The sequence below is a fragment of the Clytia hemisphaerica genome, unplaced genomic scaffold (genome assembly GCF_902728285.1).
Source record: "Clytia hemisphaerica strain Z4C2 unplaced genomic scaffold, Clytia hemisphaerica genome assembly, whole genome shotgun sequence".
In the NCBI taxonomy this organism is placed as follows: Eukaryota; Metazoa; Cnidaria; class Hydrozoa; order Leptothecata; family Clytiidae; genus Clytia; species Clytia hemisphaerica.
This window is the reverse complement of record NW_027103629.1, coordinates 565,197-587,695: the sequence shown is the minus strand read 5'-3', so window position 1 is coordinate 587,695 and position 22,499 is coordinate 565,197. Positions and strand designations below refer to the sequence as shown.

The following is a 22,499-nucleotide window of genomic DNA, read 5'->3' as shown; positions in this document are numbered from 1 at the left end:
TTTGCCTTATTTAGGGGGGGGGGGGTTTAAGAGGTACAATTTCGGACCATCCTTTATTTGGACCCCTCCCCCGTTTATTAGATCTTGAAAAAAATTTGAACCCTCCCTTTTATTCGACCCCACCCCTACTGTTTGGAACCTGAGTGTTTATTAGCTTTTCACTCTACTGAGTACTGATGGTGTGTAATATTTTCTCTTGCGTCCATTGTTAACAAAAATTTAGTATGATGGACGATATTCATTAAAGTTTCAGACTTTTTAATTTTTATTACGTCGAGTTAAGCTTTTATGTGTTGTGTATATTTTAGTTTTTACATTTGGTTTTTTAAAGAAATTTTTGGTTTTGCCATTTTTTTGTAGAGGATTGTTGAAAGTCCCATTATTTCTACGACATTATAAAACATATCATTTTCAAGAAATTCTAAATTTAACATTTTTTTCGCTTCGCTTCGCTTCGCTTGCTTGGTCTGAGATTTTAAAATTCACCAACTTTTTATACTTTTTTGACATTGTTCAACTATTACTTACCGGGTGACCCACGAAAAAGTTCAGACGTTTCTCGACGTCTTGAGGCCGAACAAATGTCCCAAAGTGCTTGGAGTTTAGATATTTAGAAAGAGGATATTCTAACTTAAAATTTGAGCTATCACTTTTTAAATTTGACCAATTTGTTCTCTACTAATGAGCTTTTAAAGTCAAAATTCATATTTCGGAAAGCGTAAAAAACACGTAAAAAGGGGTATCATCAAATTTGGTATTTTTAGACGTTTTTGATATACAGTTTTTGAAAAAAAATCTGAAAAATCTACAAAAGCGCAAATTTTCATAAAAACTAGTCTTGTTTTAAACAAAAATTACTTCTAAAGGTGTTTTTATTAATTATTAATGTCATAAAACACGTTAAATAAGTCAATTTGAAAGTGATTTTCTAATTGATTGCATAAATTTAATACCTCTTTTTTACGTGTTTTTTACACTTTCCGAAAAGTGAATTTTGACTTTAAAAGCTCATTAGTAGAGAACAAATTGGTCAAATTTAAAAAGTGAAAGCTCAAATTTTAAGTTAGGATATCTACTTTCTAAATATTAAAACTCCAAGCACTTTGGGACATTTGTTCGGCCTCAAGATGTCGGGAAACGTCTGAACTTCTTCGTGGGTCACCCGGTATGTCTTCTATATCAGATACAAAACCCCAGGAACGAAGGCGAATAATCTATATCAATGTTGAGTCTTAGGGTCACACAAATTAGAAATTTCTAAATCAGAGAGTAAGCTAAGAAAGATTTCGTTCGGTAAATAAAATGAAGAGCTGTTCCAAACGCCTTTTTCAAACGAGTTATCTTTCTCCTGTATTTTATAAGAATTTGTCATTTTATTAATTTCGCCTTAGCGAAAGTATTACGATAGGCATTCAGCGGCGGTGTCATCGGACGAAAAATTAGAAAACCAAAGTACTTGATACGGTGGACGAACTCACTAAATTTAATTTACAAATTACACGTATGTATAACCATGACGATTTTTGCGCGTTTCTTTGGATTACGTCATATATCTTTGTGTCTTTAGCTTCACAGTTTTAATTTTTTCTTTTTTTTCTTATAAGCATATACTTTATAAGATTCAAATCAATAACTCTTGATAGGTGGTGATATACCTTTCGGTAATTAGATCTTTCAAAGTAAACAAGGGATGTCGCACAATATGAGCACATTTATTTTTCTTATAACATATACTTTATAAGAATCAAATCAATAACTCTTGATAGACGGTGATATACCTTTCGGTAATTAGTTCTTACAAAGTAAACAAGGGATGGCGCACAATATGAGCATATTTATTTTTCTTATAAGCATATACTTTATAAGAATCAAATCAATAACTCTTGATAGACGGTGATATACCTTTCGGTAATTAGTTCTTACAATGTAAACAAGACGACTTGAAGTCGAAAATTTCGCCTAGAATTTGAACTACATGGGAAAACAAGAAGTAGATGAAGCTAATCTGAAATCTACTTTACATCGAGCCTTGATGAAACAATTCTAAACAAGAACAACGAGGCTTAAAATCGCTAAAAAAATAAGACCAATTTAAGAACAATTGTCGTTTAATTTTTAAAAACTCTCATAAAGTTAATGCTTATAAAAAATAGATATGCTCTTATTACACGCCATCTCTTGTTTACTTTGTAAGAACCATGGAGGTATAAAGAATCAGGAGAAGTATGCTATTGTAACCAAGCTCGCCCTACGATTAAAAAAGTTACGATGTATGCATGCTCATAATCTCATATATCGTGCATTTTTAATGAGCTCTTTTATCCATAGGTGAAATCCTATTGGCTCATTTAAGCTTTAGAAATTAGATGAGACGAGATTCATTGTTTCTGACATCAGTGTAAGAAAATATTTGGACTAAAAAAAGGCCTGTAAACTTGGCAATCCTTCATCAAATGATAAGATTTTTCGATCAATGTTTTCCTTAAGGTGAACTCTATTGCTTGATACTTTCCTCCAAAATTCTCCAGCGACTTTATGTCTACAGATTGAGTCTGAAATCGTGTGTGCTTATAAAGAACTTTTCATTTTCTGGCTTGAGAAAATATCTTTTCAAAACAAAATTGAACGGATAGCGAAATGGAACATAAACTTGCTTCGTGGACGAATTTTTATCTAATTTTCGTATATTAAAAGGCGAGAATCTTCAATACTGATTATTAGAATGTTCATAGCAAACTTGAGTTCTACTAAAAAGTCTTATTTCATCGGGCGAGCTTAGAATTTCTTTTGATACATTTTATAAAAGAAATCAAAAGACTTTAACGACCAATTACCGACACATTCAACTCCTGTTTTTCTTTATACCTCTATGTAAGAACTAATTACCGAAAGGTTTATCACCATCTATCAAGAGTTATTGATTTGATTCTTATAAAGTAAATGCTTATAAGAAAAATAAATATGCTCATTTTGTGCCCCATCCCTTGTTTACTTTGTAAGAACTAATTACCGAAAGGTATATCACCGTCTATCAAGAGTTATTGATTTGATTCTTATAAAGTATATGCTTATAAGAAAAATAAATTTGCTCATATTGTACACCAACCCTTTTTTACTTTGTAAGAACTAATTACCGAAAGGTATATCACCGTCTATCAAGAGTTATTGATTTGATTCTTATAAAGTATATGCTTATAAGAAAAATAAATATGCTCTTATTTTGCGTCATCCCTTGTTTACTTTGTAAGAACTAATTACCAAAAGGTATGTCACCGTCTATCAAGAGTTATTGATTTGATTCTTATAAAGTATATGCTTATAAGAAAAATAAATATGCTCATATTGTGCCCCATCCCTTGTTTACTTTCTAAGAACTAATTACCGAACGGTATATCACCGTCTATCAAGAGTTATTGATTTGATTCTTATAAAGTATATGCTTATAAGAAAATAAAGAAAAACTGTGAAGCTAAAGAGACGCAAAGATATAATGACGTAATCCAAAGAAAACCTGCGAAGATCTTCCGTGGTTATACGAGCGTGTAATTTGTAAATTGATTTTAGTGAGTTTGTCCACCGTATCAAGTACTTTCGTTTTCTAAATTTTCGTCCGATATCACACCATGCCTATCGTAATACTTTCGCTAAGGCGAAATTAACAAGGGATGGCGCACAATATGAGCATATTTAGTTTTCTTATAAGCATATACTTTATAAGAATCAAATCAATAACTCTCGATAGACGGTGATATACCTTTCGGTAATTAGTTCTTACAATGTAAACAAGGGATGGCGCACAATATGAGCATATTTAGTTTTCTTATAAGCATATACTTTATAAGAATCAAATTAATAACTCTTTATATACGGGGATATACCTTTCGGTAATTAGTTCTTACAAAGTAAACAAGGGATGGCCCACAATATGAGCATATTTATTTTTCTTATAAGCATATACTTTATAAGAATCAAATCAATAACTCTTGATAGACGGTGATATACCCTCGGATATACCTTTCGGTAATTAGTTCTTACAAAGTACACAAGGGATGGTGCACAATATGTACATATTTTATTTTTCTTATAAGCATATACTTTATAAGAGTTCTTAAAAATTAAACAACAATTGTTCTTAAATCGGTCTTAATTTTTTTTAGCAATTTTAAGCCTCGTTATTCGTGTAAAATTGTTTCATTAAGGCTCGATGTAAAGTAGATTTCAGATTAGCTTCTATCTCTACTTCTTGTTTTTCCATGCAGTTCAAATTCTAGGCGAAATTTTCGACTTCAAGTCGTCTTGTTTAATATTTCATTCATGTTACTCGATTTCTGCTAGTAAATCATAACAGCTATTTGGAGAAGAATGACGGAAAATTAATTTTCGTTAGCCAAATGTGTTCACTCTCCTGACTTGTTTTTTTGTAGACTTTTTCATTTGCATTTGGAAAATTAGAAAAAGAGCTGCCTCAACATGTTCCTTTTTAAAAAATGTTCCCCTGACTGACAAATCGGAGCAGTCATTTCGCGTTTTATATGGGTGGATCTTTTTGTCCCCTGCTGAGAGTCGAGACAAAGTTGGGTTTCTATTTCTATTTGGTTGAGTTGCAGGAGACTTTGAGACCTATTTTCGCAACTAAACACTTTCAGTGAGCGCCCCGTCAGCACCATGGACTGACTACCCAATTCCCCTCACATGGCATGGGTTGACCCGGGCGAAGGTGGTTCATTCACTTGCCGAACCACTGCGAGTAGGAATCGAACCTCAGTCAACTGTGCAGAAACCAAGGTCAATGACCACTAATACCACAGCGCCACACAGAAATGATGTATACGGAAAATTTCTATTTCTATTTCTATCCATTTATTTGCATAAGCCTAAAAAAGCTAACATCGCAAATACGGAAAAGATGTGAGTTCTTTGAGAAATGAAATTTCTCCTTCTGGTTGGTTCCCTCTTCGCTATATTCTTTACTCGAGTCGTCGAATCAATGAGATTTACAAAAAGTTTCACGTGCTTTCGTGTCAAGCAGAAAGAACATGTGAATAAATAAGAAATTATAAGCCGCTAATCTTCTTTGCAACTAACACATCACATCAAAACTTCTTCCCCTTTTATTTTTTATTCAGAAAGAAAAATACTGTCTCCTTTTGTAAATGTGACCATTTACTAGCTGATTCATTATATTTTTTTCATGCTGTGTATTATAGAGTTTAAATGCATTTTTGCATTTTTCGCGCATTTTATTGCTCAATATTTCGCGCTTTTTCCAATGGCTGTTCCGTATCTATCATTTTCCGTAGAAGATAATCCGGTCGTTGCAAAACGGCGGCAAGAATCAAAACAACAAAGATGGCGGCACGAAAGACGTCTTGAAAATCACAGCAAATTTCTCTTCTTTTCAAAAGTTTCCTTTATCTCATTGATTAGACACATTTTGTTACATTCTCGATATAGTTATAAGTAAGATAAGTATTTTTATTGCTAAATGAGGTTTGAAGTTGAAGAAAAAGAAGAGAGACTGATACTTCTCTCACACTTTAAATAGACCTGCCTTTTTTTCCAAAGAGGCCAGCCTGACCTGTTGAATAATTATGTAGTCCAGCAGAAAAACAATGATACAACCATGCATAATTATTACAATATGCATGAAACAGTAATTATGCATTGCTGTATCCTTGTTTGTATGGCTGGACTACATAATTATTCAACAGGGTTGCGGAAAAACTCTTGTTTGTTCCCTCATTTAAAATTTTCTTTGGGCTATACGATCATCAGTCATGTAACTGTAGGGAAATACAAAAACCAGTAGGTGCATCTCAGGGAGGTGCGAGTGCGGGCGCAGGCAGGGGGTACAAAAATAGTCCAGCAGTGAAGCTTGAAGTTGAACTTCGAGTTTTGAGGATTTAGATTTTACCAGCTTTTTAGCGATTTTTGCCTCGCTAACCCAAATCTCGCAACCTCTTTACCTTAAGGAAGATCGAAATTAGAGTTTTTCAGCGTTCTGAAAAAACACATTGCAGAATTTTTTTCATCTTCACGTAGGATCGATTCTTAACAACAAAATCCAGACGATGTCAATCGAACGAATCGAACGCCGAATCAATCAAACGCAATTGAACGCAATCGAATAATTGCAATTCGATTGTCAAACGCAATCGAATCGCAATCGAATATTACCTGAATATTGTCTGATTTTTTTTTTTTGTCAGTGCTCGCTCGGCAGCCATTTTGAATTTTTTTTTCGACGTCTGTACTCGGCAATTTCGTGACTTCTACAGAATCGACGATTTTGCCTGAGGGAAACAGCAGTGATGCTAAAGCGTTCCGGTTTTCACTAAAAAAAAGCCCGTGATCTTAGCTTTCCAGCGGTATATAACATTGTGGACACGCGGGCTAGACGGCAAATTGGTAAAGTGCCGAACGTTTTTGCAACATTTTCAAAATTGTTTTCCGACGGGAGAAAAAAAAGTTGCAACCATCGATGTACAAATGTCTCTGGAAATAGACCTTTTCGCCTTTGAGTCCGCCATATTGAATTGTATGCAAAAATACAGGAACGAAAATGCCGTGGTTGGATTTAGTTGGAATGTATGCAAAACATATGCAAGTTTACACAAAGATTAAAAAGACAACAAAGCATCTTATAAATAAATATTATAATCATTAGAACAAGAAAAGATGGAATTTCTTAATCCAAAAGGAAATATTTACAGAACAACAAAAGCCTTTTAGGAATTTGTTCTTAAAGACATTGCATATTCTGTTTTCATGCCATAAAAAAATTCCACGAAGACGGAGTACACACATCAAACTTTCAAAACACGCAAACTGAAAGCAGTAGTTATGACGTCACACTTTCTCAATGTTTTGATTTGATCATTTGGCGGCTCTATTCCCAGGAGAATAATTTGCCGTCAGCCGAATAAGGATTGTTTTTTACCTTCGCGGGTGATTTTTCAGTTTGAGTTTCTGGCTAATGTTATGGTCTTTTGAAGTGCTTGTTCTAAGAGATGAGTGAATATAATTGTTTTTAGTTTTCAAGAGAAGCAAATTTAATCTTTCTTCTAAACGATTACACTTTAATGTAATGCCAATTATGCATGTAAGTTTTTAATTCATACTTTCTTTTTGCATATGTTTTGCATACTTTCTAAGGGAATTTCACCACGGCAATTCGGCCACCATAATTTTTGCATACAATTCAAGATGGCGGACGCAAAGGCGAAAAGGTCTATGGAGTAAAACGTAGTTGAAGGCTGAAACTTTTTATGTTTATCAGAAAAAGGGTGATGAATTCAAAAATCACATTCGCTAATTTTAGTTCTTTCATTATCATGTAGTTCTTTTTACTTTTTTGCTTCTTTAGCATCAGTGAGGATCTTATCGCGATTCTCAGATTTACGGAAAATACCAGCTTTTTGCTGATTTTTGCCTCGATTGCCCAAAACCTGTAACCTTTTTAGCTTGAGGGAAGAAAAAAATTAGAGTTTTTGGCTTTGCCAAAAAAACGCCTAGTCAAAATTTTTTCATCTTCGCAGGATCCATTCCCAACCTCAAAATACATCTTTTTGTCTAGGGGTTTGTTTGGCAAATTCTTCCTTCGAAGAATATCGACCACTTTCGTTTTCCCCTGAAGACCGCGAGAGAAAAAATATTAGGGCCCGCGCTCTAGGCGGGCGGCCTAGACTGGCTTTCGTTTTGTATAATTTTATAATGACGTATAAGGTAGCGTAATTCATGCAAAAATAATATGATAATCTTTTTGTTTTTTATTTTCAGGTATGCCGCCAAACATTGACGTCATCGTGTATGGATTTAGCATGAACAATAGGACCGACAGACTCGACAAAAGGAACAAACAATAAGACGACCCGAGAATCTTACGATGAGGGCGTTTTGTCTCCGCCTGATATCACGCCCACAGAAGACGTTGTTTAAAAAGCGGGGGTAAAAATAGTAAGTAATAGCTTTTGTAAGTGTTTATTTTGCGAAATATATACCCATTTTCTAATATGGTCTACAAACTAGCATTTCTAGAATTTTGATAATGAAAAGTTAAATATATAATGAAGAAAAAAACAAACCATTTCAATTTTATTTATAAGTTTAACCCCCGGAAAAATTATGTATTACCTATTACATAACTTTACATTTCCCGACTCGCTAACTCCCAGAGGAATTCCGATTGTAAACCCGATTGGTTAATTTCGGAACATCTTCATAATGGCAGATAATTTAGAAGTGTCTAGTGGAAAGGCTGTGTGAATTTTCTGATGTCAGTGGTAATTTTGTTGGTTGATGGCTTGTTGAATCTGGGAAGAAAAAAGGAAACAGGTATAGCTTTTTCTAACCAAGGATCTGAAGGATTCGAGCCACACTGAGCATGGGAATGTCCCAAAAAAAAGTTTTTGTTTCTGCCGAAATGGATTTTCTTTTCATTTAGGGTTTCTCCTTTCAGAAAACTTATTCTTTACTTATAACTTTTTGTTCCTCCATTTCCAGAGGCCCCTTGAAAATGGGTCCTACCACCTTTTTTTGACTCATTTCAAACTTTTCCAAGCTACTTTTCTTCAAAAACAAAAATAAAACAATGCAATGTCTTCTTTTTTCAAAAAAAGATATATCTTTCGTTATTTTGATAAATGTACTAAATATTTTAAAAATATCTTTATATAATAATATTCTAACACCATCAAAGAATTCTCCCTCCAAATTTCAGGTCTCTACCTACACTAGAAAAAGAGATATGCAAAATTAAAGAAGCATGACTGGAAAATTTCTTTTTTTTCTTTTTTGAAACATTTTTCAAATTTTCCAAGCTATTTTCCTAACGGCAGGTACAAAATGCAAAACAGAACTTAATAAAAGCAGCCTTACAAGATCTAAAACCATTTAAAACATCCAAAGATTACACCAGAGTCCATGAAGAAGTTTGCATGCATTATCATGACCAACCATCAGACCATATTTTCTTGAAAAATGAACTTGCCTCTGTTTTCTTCTTTTTCATGTTTTCATGTAACAGAAAGCTCTATCTTCACTAGCAAGTGGAGGACTATCCTATTTTTGCTTCAGAATTGCTCCGGGCCGTGTAGATTGGTCCTTACGGCTTTAGCGAAGTGAGCGCAAGCAAGCGGACTGCATTTAATTTAATTTAATTTAATTCTCATATGGAGAATGCAAATCGCTCTAGGGAGACCAGGCTGTAAACCAGAACATAAAATATCAAAAACTAGACTGTGAAATAGTTTACAGCCTGGATATCCAGGCTAATGTTTACTTTTCGAATCCGAACGAAAGAGAAAACATTTGAATCATAACAACAAAGGCAGGGTTTTCCGTCAGCATAAATAATAAGAAGATGCAACATATCATAGAAAGATTCCCCCTTCTTTCTCAAAAAAAGGTAAACACAAAAACATTCGAATGTAAAAAGATTCGAAGTCTTTTTTCTTTTATCTAGCTTTTGCATGAAGCTCATTAAATTGTATTGGCCGGATATTGGCTTATAACAAAAAGCATCCACATTGGTTAATGGTTTGTAAGAGGGAAAACCCGTTTAACTTTATTAGCAATTGTTCGAAAAGATCTCTGAGAAAACCCAGATAAAGATCTTGCTATAAAATTTACATTTTCAAGTAAAGGCCAGTCTCCACTTTCGCGCGACATGAGCAAAACTTTTTGACGTTTTTGTAAGGTCATTGCGCAACCTTAATTTTAAAAAGGCCTAAGTCCATAGCCATTTAATTTTAAAAAGGCCTAAGTCCAAAGCCATTTAATTTTAAAAAGGCCTAAGTCCAAAAGAGGTGAGTTTTAAAAAGGCCTAAGTCCATTTTTCACATATTTAGAAAAAGCCAAAAAACTTTTGTTGATTATAACTTGCTACATATCTATTTTCTACTGTCGGTGTAATGTTTTTCTGGTTTTTATGCCTAATACAAAGTTTTTTAAGCTTGCATTGGTCCAATATGACATTTCTATGTTGAGTGGGGCTCAAAAGTAATGATGTATTGGACTTAGGCCTTTTTAAAACTTAAAAAGTTTTCTGAAAATTGGACTTAGGCCCTAGTTTGTTTTAAACAATTGGGCCTAAGTCCAACAAAAGTTCTATTAAAGGGCCTAAGTCCACAAATTTCATTTCTGCCCTTAATTACTGTAGGAAATAATAAAAGTAATACGACAAGATCCTTAAATTGTTTCAGAAAATTAATGGGCCTAAGTCCTAAGAATGTTTTATCAAAGGGCCTAAGTCCACAAATAATGAATTTCTTCCCTTTTTTAATACTGTAGGAAATAACGATAAAATGTAATTCAAAAGTCATTCAAAATTTTAACACAAAAGAGTTTAAAGAATGTTATGAGCCCATTTACCATTAATCATCACAATGAGCATGCCTAGAGTCTTGTAACATAGCCTATAAGATAAGTTACATATAAAAGATTGTTGTTGCTAGTTAGGTTAAAATCAACGTTTTGCGCAATTTATTTTTTTCGTTCATACTTCAAGCTCGATTATTGCAGTTCTGGCTTTTTTTAGCTATTTTGATTGAAAGGGAGCTTTTTTTGTTGTGAGATTATACATAAGAAGTATTTTAGCTTTTTCCTTTGAGGTCATAGAATACAGAATGTATTAAAGCCTTAAGCAGCCTTAAGACTTAAGTGAAAGTGAAGAAAAACTTGCTAAAGTAAAAAAAAATCTTAAACAGTTTTCAAGTAAGGTAGTTAAGTAAAATTCATTATCAGGAATTTTTAAGGATAACTTTGAAATCTTTATGTAAATGAAATACCTTATTACACGAATAGTCAGTCAGTCAGTCAGTCAGTCAGTCGATGTCCGACTGAAAATCTTTTGTGTCGGTCATGATGAAATCTCTTACTTAGCTTATTCTTTTAATACTCGCTTCCTTTGTAGCTCTCAAAAGTGTTTCTAAAGTTTACTTTAATTGACTGCGTTCTTGGTAATTTTATTAACGGTAGTTTCTAAGATCACTTTTATCAACTCGCTTTCTTCGTAACCATCAAGGGTGTTTCAAAGTTAACTTTTATCGACTCGCTTTCTTAGTAACTTTAAAGAGTGTTTCTAAGATAGCTTTTATCAACTCGCTTTCCTTGTAACTTCCAAGGGTGTTTCTAAGATCATTTTTGTCAACTCGCTTTCTTCGTAACTTTCAAGAGTGTTCCTAAGATCACTTTTATCAACTCGCTTTCTTCGTAACTTTCAAGAATATTTCTAAGATCACTTTTTTACTGACTCGCTATCTTCGTAACTTTCAAGGGTGTTTCTAAGATCACTTTTATCGAATCAATTTATCTGTTACAGTAACGAATTGTTCCAAGGTCACTTTTATTTTACCTACTTGCTTTCTACGTAACTTTCAAGACTGTATAATTTTAGAAAAAAATATACACTGAATGACCGACAGGATTTTGAGTTTGACAGACAGGATATGATGTCGGATTGACTAAAAATATTTATTTGCAGCCCTGAACACAAAATAGCTTGTTTTTTCAACCCAGTATGATATAGTAAAGTATACTAGATAATATTAGAATAATTAACAAAATTCAAAAGCTCTACTGAAAAGTAAGTTACATGGAAAGGTTTCAGTAAAACACAAAAAAAAGTTTGATAAGTTGACTTATAAAAGCTAGACTGTCAATCAAGCACATGCAAGATATCAAAGGCAAGATAGGAAACAGAAATGAAAGATAAAGAAAGGAAAGGGAAATCAAACATAAAACGCTTGTGTGCTGCAAGACCAGCATCGTTACAGGACGTATGCTGAACTACCTACACAATTAAGTTTGATTATAGTAGACCAGGTTTGTGCAGCACCTGACCCAATTTTTGCAAACAGAAATTTTTTTGAAATGGCGCACAAGGTGCCACGAAATCAGAAACAAAGAAACCTCAGGCTATGCAGGGCAAGGACGCCAGACCTTGAGACTGAGACTAGTTCAGCCTGCATACCCACGGCAAATAATGGAAGATTCTTAAATGCTAAAACACCCGAAGTCCCATCAGGAAAATTTAGGGGGAGTAAACAACACTATGCAACCCACTGACCACCCCAATAGAAAATCTTCAAAAATCTCCCCCACCTGGGTTTTTACAGGATCACCCCACCCTTGCAAAGGAATCTCCTCACTTTGCACCTGGGTGAAATTCAAGGTAGTTTCAGTCACCCCATTCAATCTTTCAAACAAAACCTTTTATAAGCTTTCCTAAGCTTCAAACGAAATTGCTGTAAAAAAACACAAACCTTGAGAATATACAATACCATAAAAATTGACCAAAAAAACATTGACAACTGAAAACCTGTCATACTAAACTATTTTGATCCATTTAGGCCCTTTTAATGTGGACTAGATCCTTTGAATGGACTTAGGCCCTTTGAGTATGGACTAAGGCCCATTAAACATGGACTTAGGCCCATTAAACATGGACTTAGGCCCATTAAACATGGACTTAGGCCTTTTTAAAATTAAAGTTTTCTTTTGCGATGGACTTAGGCCCATGATCTACAAACACTGGATGGACTTAGGCCTTTTTAAAACTAAACACACTTTTTATCTAACCTTCATCGAGAAATTTTAAGGCCTTTTAAGCATAAAATCTTTACATTATACCCATCAAAAGAAAGCTAGTGACTCATAGATGCAGAAAGTACAAAAAACTCATTTTTCATAAAAATGGACTTAGGCCTCTTTAAAATTGAGGGGTAAGTGGACTTAGGCCTTTTTAAAATTGAGGGGTAAGTGGACTTAGGCCTTTTTAAAATTGAGGGGTAAGTGGACTTAGGCCTTTTTAAAATTAAGGTTGCGATTGGTCGGTTGAAAAATGAAGCAATTCCATTGGTCAAAATTGATGTAACTTCCTTCAACTTTTTTTTGTTCGCGCGAAACTTTTTTATGACGTAACCTTTTCTTCAGGCTAAGAAGGTTGAGAAAAAACTGTCGCCCATTTCGCGCGAAATTGGAGTCTGGCCTTAAGAAAAGTAATATAGAGGATGAGATATTTTCGTGTTTTTTCTACACTATACTACGTTCTGTAAAATACGACTATGGAAATCAAAATGGCGACAAGCATTTTCAGTGGATCATGGATTTTCTTCATCATCCAAAATTCAAATTTAAAAACGTCCATTTGATGTTTTCGGTGGCAATTCTGAGTTTGGAAGGCTCTCCTTAGTGGGTTTGAATCCGACCGGTGCGATCTTTCGGAAAACCATTCAAACAGTTGAAAAACATAGAAAATAACTCACAAAGTTCCAAAAAGTCAGAAAAACTGCAAACTAAAGATTGAAAAGTACGAAATAAGTCCAGATGTATCTTTCACAATTGTGAAGAAGCCACAACCGTGATCGAAGTAATCAACAATGATCGAAAATAATCAAAGGTGTTCACAAATTGAAAATGGTCAAAGAAAATGTCATAATCGGAAGGCAAGTGAGTATTCGATCACTGATAAAATCGATGTGGTCTCTAGCCACCTTTGATTATTATCGATCATTATTGATTACTTCAATCACAATCAAACGAATTAATAATAAGTATATAAAAAATGAATTAAATACTAGATAAATCTTGGCAAAGATTGCAAGGCAGATTAAAACACTTTAAAATAATTGGACACGGTAGTATTCAAAGGAGTGCATTTATTGCTAATATAATTATTTCATTATCCTAATTCAACTCTTTCAAATCTTCTTGAGAATCTCAGAAGGTTTTCATATGTAAAGATTTCTAAGCATATCAAAATAGGAGTGCAGAATGTTCTCGATCAGATTTATTAACATTTGAATTGAGGTTCACTTACAGAAGATATTTACAGCAAAGTGTGTAGTTGCATTAAGTAGTGATTGATAAGTTACAATCTATTTTTTATCGACAGAGAATAAAAGGTTTTTTAAAATTCCATATAAAAATGACTCAAAAAAGATGAATTAAATTAAATGACCATAATGGAAAATGAGAATGGAAGAATATCGGAGAAGATTTCAGATCTTACAGAATCATTATACAGAACAACCGACGTTTTGTCTTCCGCTGATCGCATGATTGATCATTATCGCGGCTTGAATAAAGAACAAGAACATGAAATAGCCAGAGTAAGTGAATTTTTAGACCATGTTTGCACGTGACGGTTCCATTTCGCTCTGAAACGGAATGAAGCCATTCTATTGGTAAGAAATGACGTAGCACTTGAATGTAACCAATAGAATGGCTTCATTTAGTTTCGGAGCGAAACGGAACTGTCACGTGCGAACATGGTCTTATTCTTTAGTAGATTCTTTTCAGTTTTGGATTGTGTTTTAATAGTAAGCATAGTCACAAATTCTTATTCAATAATCTGTTCCTTCCCTCCTTTTGGAAATCTAGATATCCTTGCTCCTCCCTTTAAGTGATTTTTGGTAAGCTATACTCCCAGGTTCACACTTATGTATTTATAACTAAAGATATGGGGATGTGCAATTTCAAGGAAAGTGAGGGATTAATAAAAAGTGTGTTTATGTGTGATAATGGAAGGTTCTTATATCACAAGGTATCTTCATTTAGTAGAAGTTGAGGAATTCAATATTGATTGCACTTTAAAACTTACAAAAGTATTCATTCAACATATTGACAAATGATATTTTTTTAAATTCAGCTACGAGGTACGTTGCACAAAACCACTAGAAACCGCAAGTCAGCAAACAAAGATGGTGGATATCACAGTCGTTCCCATTCCTCTCTTTTGCAGGTAAAACTCCACATTATATCTATCTTATACAGTATGAGATGCTTTATCAGTCATTCTAATTCTCGTCGGAATTTGTGTCGGCAATAGCCGATAAATTTAGTAAATTTGGCTTATTGTACTATCGAACCCAGAATTTTAGCCGACGCAAATAAAACTGAATTAGAGAGGCTGTAGATGGAGCTTCCTAAATTGTAGTTAATTGTATTGTTATTTAGCTTGAAAAATATAAAGCAGGACTTTGCATAAGATATCTGGTGGCAAAACTCTTGAATATTGATTAACAAAATTTTTGAAGAGATACATAGCAATTAAATATTTGAAGTGTTTATCAATTTTTCTGGAATATGATTTAACATTTTCATGGTCGCTCCTCTTATATTATTTACGCAATTTTTTGGGATTATACTTATTGAATGTCCAGAAGTAGAAGGGAAAAAATTCAACTGAAGTTGTAATTTATGTAAAAAACTTGAAATTTATCATTTTTGATTCCTTTATTCTTTGTGCATTTCATTCAGGATGATTTGGATGGGAGCCTGTCAAGCAACGAAGACAATTTATTAAAAAACTTACAACATTCCAAATCGAAAGTACATTTCAAGGAGAACCTCCACAATACAAAGGTAAGGGATTGAAAATGTTTGTAGCTCTGGTGCCACAATAAACGTCTCAATATTTGAGAAAGAACGGAAAGTCCCATGAAGTTTTATAGCCATAAACGATTTGGAAGCGCTCTAGCCAAGATTGGAAGGGTAGAGTTATTAGGATCTGAGGATCTAAAAGTTCATGGATGGTCCAATAAGGCTCAGAATATAGTCTGAAATCTATAAACCCCTCCAAAATTGAAATATTCGATTACTGTCAACAAATAGTCCAAAAGCGACTTTCTCGCCCGAACTTCAAATTTCTACAAACGGGGAAATAACCAAAATTATCGATATATTTTGACGCAGATTCCAGCTTTTCTTTTTGTTTTAAAAGCCTAAGAATTACTTTTGTACACAACTTCATATTTAAGTCAGGTTTACTTAGCCTCAATTAATAACTTATTATACTTATATAACCGCTCAAGTTAGTAATGGAAATTGGTTACCTCGCGTTAATTTCAGCCGTTTAACAAAATTTGAGCCGATGTGATTTTTGAAAACCCTGCTTTTCGCGTCAATGAATATGTGGTAATGATATTTCGTGCGTTCAAATACTTGATTAGTTAAGGATATAAGGTAAATAAATTTAGCTTAAATGGTTGATCTTACTGATCTCTAACTACTTGACTGGATCACCCAGCTGGCACACAACGTTGTTTAAACGTTAATATAACGTTATATGGACGTTGTGAACGTTAGATAAACCTTGAAACAACGTTGTGTGCCTGCTGGGCAGGCTCAACATATAAAAGGAAGCGTGTCCAGTTTAGGAGCTGATTAGTTAACCATCTTGTATTCTTTTCTGGCTATCAACAGCATGATTCGAATGTTTTGAAATCCGGACATTCGTCGTAGGTGTACATAAGTGTAGGTGTAAAAGAAAAAAAACAACATGTCGGTCTAGTCGACTATGAAACTGGACACACTTTCACGGGAAATCTGTAAGCAGATCTCCTATCTAGTATGTAAAGGAATAGGGTATATGTGGTTGATCCCTCTACGTAAGATTATTTAGATAAAACATCCGAGATTCTAACTGCAACTATTCGAACGGTTGATCGCTCGAACTTCATGTTTCGCGAAGGAAGTTGAGTAAGTTCAGGGAAGAAAATTAGCACTGGCTACTAAGATTCAATAAAGACAGCCTAGTTACATTAAAAAATATAATAATTTTACCGTGCCAAACGAACGAAAAATGATCTTTTTCTTCTATCTGCTAGCTTACATCCCTTGAAGCTACACTGAACCACGTCAATCAACGCCAAAGCATGCTCGAAGAAGAACTTTTAGATAAAGATAGGCTCAGAGAAAGGTATTCGGTATTACATCTTAAGAACAAGTTTAGAGCATTTAAAGACTTTACGAACTAACTCTCAAGTTCGTAGTATATTCACAATATGGTAAAAATAAGAACATTTTAAGAAGTTTTTCAGGCTTAACCCTCAGAAAGAACATCCGAAGGCTTCAAAAAGTTTGGATGATCTAAAAAAAAAACGTGTAGTTAAAAAATAAAACCAATTACACAAGTGTACAAAACCTTCCAACAAAAGCCTTCTGGTTGACATTCATTCTGTATAAAGTATTTTTTTTTATCAACATTTATTTTCTTTCAGAGACTTGGAACGGTTTGACACTACCCTGAAAAATGAACTTTCCTCACTGAAAGACGAAACCAGGAAACAAACAGCACTGGATGACCGACTCAAACAACTACAAGAAAAAGTAAGTGAGGGCTTTACTAGCCCGGGATCGACCTAAAGCTTTTCTTATAGACTGGATGGCGCGATTAAGTGGCCCGATAGAATATGGTAATATTAGGGTAGGGCGTCAACAGCCATTTTTGGGGCAAAGTCAAAAAATTCAAGATGTAGTGTTTTTTTATGAAAATTTAACCTATTGTGAGGCATTCTGCACAATTTTTAAGGTCAGAAGTCCAAAATTGGCCGAACCCCCCTGGGGGTACTGATTCGCACTACAGGCAAAAATTGGAAAAAATGGCATTTTCTGGACTTTTCAGGCCTGTAAATTTGTCAAAATTATTTCAAATCTTATTTCATTCATTTGCTGTACTAAATTTTATGAAGAAACAACAAAATAATCATATTGGGTTGAAAATTGTGCCCATTGGAACCCTAAACGAGCCGTTTTAAGCCAATTTTGGGTAGCAAAATGCTTTTTAAGGCCAATTTTGCAAGATCATAAACTTTAAACTGATTAATTCACATGTCTGAAATTTTCAGAGATGGAAGTCTTCAATAAAGTCTTTAAGCAAAATGAATTTCAAGTTTTTCACTTTTTTCAAAAATTCATAATGGCGTTTTCAAAAATTGCTTTTTAGCAAAAAAAAATTATATTTATCAAAAAATAGCATTTTTTAAGGCAAGCTTCTACAAACTGAGTTTAAATGCTGACTGAAATTTTTTTTGCAGTGATAGTATTCTGGAGATACTCCAGGAAAATCAAAATCATTTGGGTCTGGGATGCGTCTATGTCCGCCATTTGAAAAATCCCTGCTAAGAGCCATTTTTCAAGCAAAAACCCAATTTGACTGAAAAAATCTCTAATGACGATCCCATGGGCCCGAAGATTTCTTTGCAGTGAGTATTCTGGAAATACTGCAGTGAAATCAAGTCTCTGGGTTTGGATTTGGGTATATCCCCTATTTTGGAATTGAAATTCCTGCTAAAACGTAATATTTTAAGCTAAAATCCCATTTTTGACTGGAAAAATCTTAAAAATGGCAATAGACATGAACCTAAAATCTTTTTGCAGTGATAGTCTTCTGGAAATATTCCAGGGAAATCAAAATCATTTGGTTTTAGGATTTGGGTATATCCGCCCTTAATGGGATTGAAATTCCTGCTGAAACAGGCTAAAATGCAACATTTCGAGCAAAAACCCAATTTTTGACTAAAAACCTCTCTAGAATGGCAATAGTTTTGGACCCAAAATCTTTTTGCAGTATAGTATTCTGTAAATACTCCAGGGTAAAACTATTAGGTATAAGATGCTTCTGGGACCACAATTTTTTAATTGAAGCCAGTTTTAAAATGTATATAATATTTCAAGCAAAAATCCAATCTTTTTTTGACGAAATAAGCTTGAGAATGGAAACTGTGTGGGCTGTAAGAATTGAGTGGAATGGATATTTGTTATAATTTTTTAAACTAGTATTTTCCATTAAAAGGTAGAATTCATATTCTTGTTTTCCCTGTAATATACAAAATTTTTAGCCAATTATGATGTATCGGATGGCAATATGTCGCATTTTAAAAAGATTTTCCTTTCCATCCTGGGGGATTCGACAAATCCCGACTCAATGATTTGTTTTCCCAGGATTCCCCGAATCTTACCTTCAAGAAATTTGGGTCCATATCTATTGCCATTTTATAGCAGTTTTTAGTCAAAATTGGGGTTTTTGCTTGAAACGTCCCATTTAAGCCAATTTTAGCACATATTTCAATTCCATAATGGCGGATATACCCATATCCTAAACCCAAAGGATTTTGATTTCCCTGGAGTTTGTCCAGAGGCTATCACTGCAAAATATTTTAGGTCATGTTTATTGCCATTCTTAAGATTTTTCAGTCAAAATGAAGTTTTGCTTGAAATATTACGTTTTAGCAGGGATTCAATTCCAAATGGGGATATAACCAAATGCCAAACCCAGATGCTTTGATTTTCCTGCATTATTCCAGAATACTATCACGGCAAAAATTCGGGCCCATGTCTATTGTCATTTTAGAGATTTTTTCCGTCCAAATTTGGGTTTTTGCCTGAAAAATGGCTCTTAGCAGGGATTTTATTTCCAAAATGGCGGAAATAGACGCATCCCAGACCCAAATGATTTTGATTTTCCTGGAGTATCTCCAGAAAACTATCAATGCAAAAAAAATGTCTGTCAGCATTTAAACTCAGTTTGTCGAAGCTTGCCTTAAAAAATGCTATTTTTTGATAAAAATAATTTGTTTTTGCTAAAAAGCGATTTTTGAAAACGCCATTATGAATTTTTGAAAAAAGTGAAAAACTTGAAATTCATTTTGCTTAAAGACTATATTGAAGACTTCCATCTCTGAAAATTTCAGACATGTGAATTAATCAGTTTAAAGTTTATGTATTGCAAATTGGCCTTAAAAAGCATCTTGCTACCCAATTGGCTAAAACGGCTCGTTTAGGTTCCAATGGGCGGCAATTTTCAACCCAATATGAATTGTTGTTGCTTCTTCATAAAATTTAGTACAACAAATGAAAAAAATAAGATTTGAAATAGTTTTGACAAATTTACAGGCCTGAAAAGGCCAGAAAATGCCATTTTTTCCAATTTTTGCCGGTAGTGCGAATCAGTACCCCCAGGGGGGTTCGGCCAATTTTGGACTTCTGACCTTAAAAATTGCGCAGAATGCCTCACAATAGGTTAAATTTTCATAAAAAAACACTACATCTTGAATTTTCTGACTTTGACATTTGACGCCCCACCCTAGTAATATGCTTTTGCTTATTATAAAAGCGTCATAAAAAAATGTCAAAAAGCAAAGTTCAGCCAAAAGTAGACTATAGTCTAAGGTTTTACGGGCTCTAAAACACCAAACTTCTTAAGAAATTACTCAAAGATAGTTAAATACATTACAAGCTTGTAAAAATAAGATTATTTAAAGAACATTAATTTTAGGCTTAAGCTCAAAAATTCGAGAACACTCGAAGGCTTCAAAAACTTTGTACGTTCTTATAAAAAAGATGTTTAGTCCGTAACAGTACCACTCCTGTTATTATTTCTCAATTTTTCTCTCCATAGATTGAAAGCGACCACAACAACTGGAGGTCTCAACAAAAAGAAATGCAAAACTTAACAAAGGAAATGACCAGTCTCAAGGTGTGTCTAAATATTTCTAAGTGTGAATAATTAATAATGAATAATATTAATAATGATGCCAGGGAGCACCTTTTTTCAAACTCAGTCTCAAACTAAAATATTTAATTAATCTGCAAAACTTTAAAGGTTTTATTTTTACATAAGTGTTCCCGTTTCATATCTGACACATATTTCATATCAGAACAGTGTCTGCCTATTGTTATATTATGCTGATATAAGCGAAAAAATGTTTTTATTTTCCTCGTTCTGACAAATCTTGCTCCACATCCGTTTCAATCCAATGTGAAAAAGCTTGTGAATTAAAATTGACGAATAAGCGAACGATATCACTCTTATTTAAAAACAAAACCTTTATTAAGTGTGAAAACACTAGAATATTAATAATGATACCAGGGAGCACCTGTTTTCTACGGTGGTTTGTTAGGGCCATGTACAAAACAGATATAATTAACCAACTAACTTGGCCCAAAACCCAATTTATTATGACTTAGCGTGCTAAATCAACTTAGTGTTCTAGCTTGACTTAGCGTAATAACTTAACTTAGCTAGCGTACTAACTTTAGCTTGACTTAGCACACTAAATCAACTTAGCGCACTAACTCGACATAGTGTACTAACTCGAGTTACCGGGAGACGACAAAGTTGGATCCTTGAAATGGACCCCTGAAATGAACCATCAAATGGATTGAAAAACACTGCTGTTTCTGGCTGTAAAACTCTTAATTCAATGATGGATTTGGTGATTCTGGTGGTGGTGATGATGGATCTGGTGATTCTGGAGCTGGTGATTCTGGTGATGGTGATGATGGATCTGGTGGTGGTGATATGGATTTGGTGATTATTGTGGTGTTGATGGTTGTTCTGGTGATTTTGATTGTGGTGATGATGTCCCTGGTGATTCTGAAAGTGGAATCAATGGTGTTGATGAATCTGATGCCGGAATCAATGGTGTTGATAAATCTGAGGATGGTTTTAATGGTGCTGATGGCGATCCTAATGTTTGAATCAAAGGTGCTGAATGAATCTAATGTTGAAGTCAATGTTGTTAGCGATTCTAATGCTGAAACCAATGGATGGTGGAATCAATGGAGCTGATGAATCTGTTTGTGGGATCAACGGTGTTTATGAATCTAATGGTGAATTCATGTTAATCGCCCTTAATTTCTTCATCACATTCCAGCACCATTGCTCCCATCATCACATTCATATTTATAAGCACCATTTATCCAATCTTCATATTCACCAGCACCATTGATTCACCATCAAATTTATCAGCATCGATTCCAAAATCAGATTCATCAACAAAATTGATTCCATTTTCAGAACCACCAGTTCCATCATCACCACCATCGGAATCACCAGAGCCATCATCATAGCCACCAGAAAATCATCATCACCACCACCAGATCCATCATCACTATCATTACCAGACCCATCATAACTAACCACTGACTAATCATTGAATCAGAGGTTTACAGCCAGAAACATTTTTCAATTTCAAGGGTTCCATTTGGTGGTCCATTTTAGGGGTCCATTTTGGGGGTCCAACTTTTGTCGTCTCTCCGGTAAGTAGAGTTAGCACGCTAAGTCGATTTAGTACGCTAAGTTCAGTTAGTACGCTAAGTCGATTTAGTACGCTAAGTTGAGTTAGTACGCTAAGTCGATTTAGCACGCTAAGTCATAATATATTGGGTTTTGGGCCCAGTTAGTTAGCTAATTATATCTGTTTTGTACATGGCCCTAACAAACCACCGTAGTAGTTTTCGAATTCAGTCTCAAACTAAAATGTTTAATTAATCTGTAAAACTTAAGACTCATCTCAGGATCAACAAGTGCGTAAAAAGATTCCGACTAAATGGTAAACATTTGATTCTGTTATCTATTCAGTTGTTATCTTATTGATTAGGAAGCTCAAATAGTTTTGAGTTGATAGATTTTTAATGGATTTGGGTGAAAATTAATCCATTTAAACAATATAAATCTATAAAATCCGAACATCTTCGCCATTCAATTTCTTTTTTTGTATCTTTGAGTTTTTGTTGATCTGGATTTTTTTTTTACCTCAGGAAGTTGTAAAAGAGGTTGCCACACCCAAGAAAAACAGCACTAAAAGGTAATTTGATTTAAGAAGAATGTCATGTTCGATCGATAATTTAATATAAAGACTGGGCCAAGTCAAGGTCATCTTGATGGGTATCTTACATTTAAATAATCTTGTTTATTTGCAAAAGGGCAACAA

General features: G+C 34.1%; 1 protein-coding gene across 1 annotated transcript in view; it reads left to right on the top strand.

Moving 5' to 3' along the window:
- The first annotated feature begins 13,889 nt into the window (after positions 1–13,889).
- The window catches only part of LOC136802572 (putative leucine-rich repeat-containing protein DDB_G0290503), a 31,133-nt gene continuing 22,523 nt past the window's right edge, over positions 13,890–22,499 (top strand). The window contains exons 1-7 of the mRNA XM_067059310.1: positions 13,890–14,111; positions 14,651–14,743; positions 15,262–15,366; positions 16,611–16,702; positions 17,004–17,112; positions 20,183–20,260; positions 22,327–22,373. Of these exons, the coding sequence (XP_066915411.1) occupies positions 13,956–14,111; positions 14,651–14,743; positions 15,262–15,366; positions 16,611–16,702; positions 17,004–17,112; positions 20,183–20,260; positions 22,327–22,373 (680 nt within the window). The 5' untranslated portion in view covers positions 13,890–13,955. The remainder of the gene's footprint in view (positions 14,112–14,650; positions 14,744–15,261; positions 15,367–16,610; positions 16,703–17,003; positions 17,113–20,182; positions 20,261–22,326; positions 22,374–22,499) is intronic.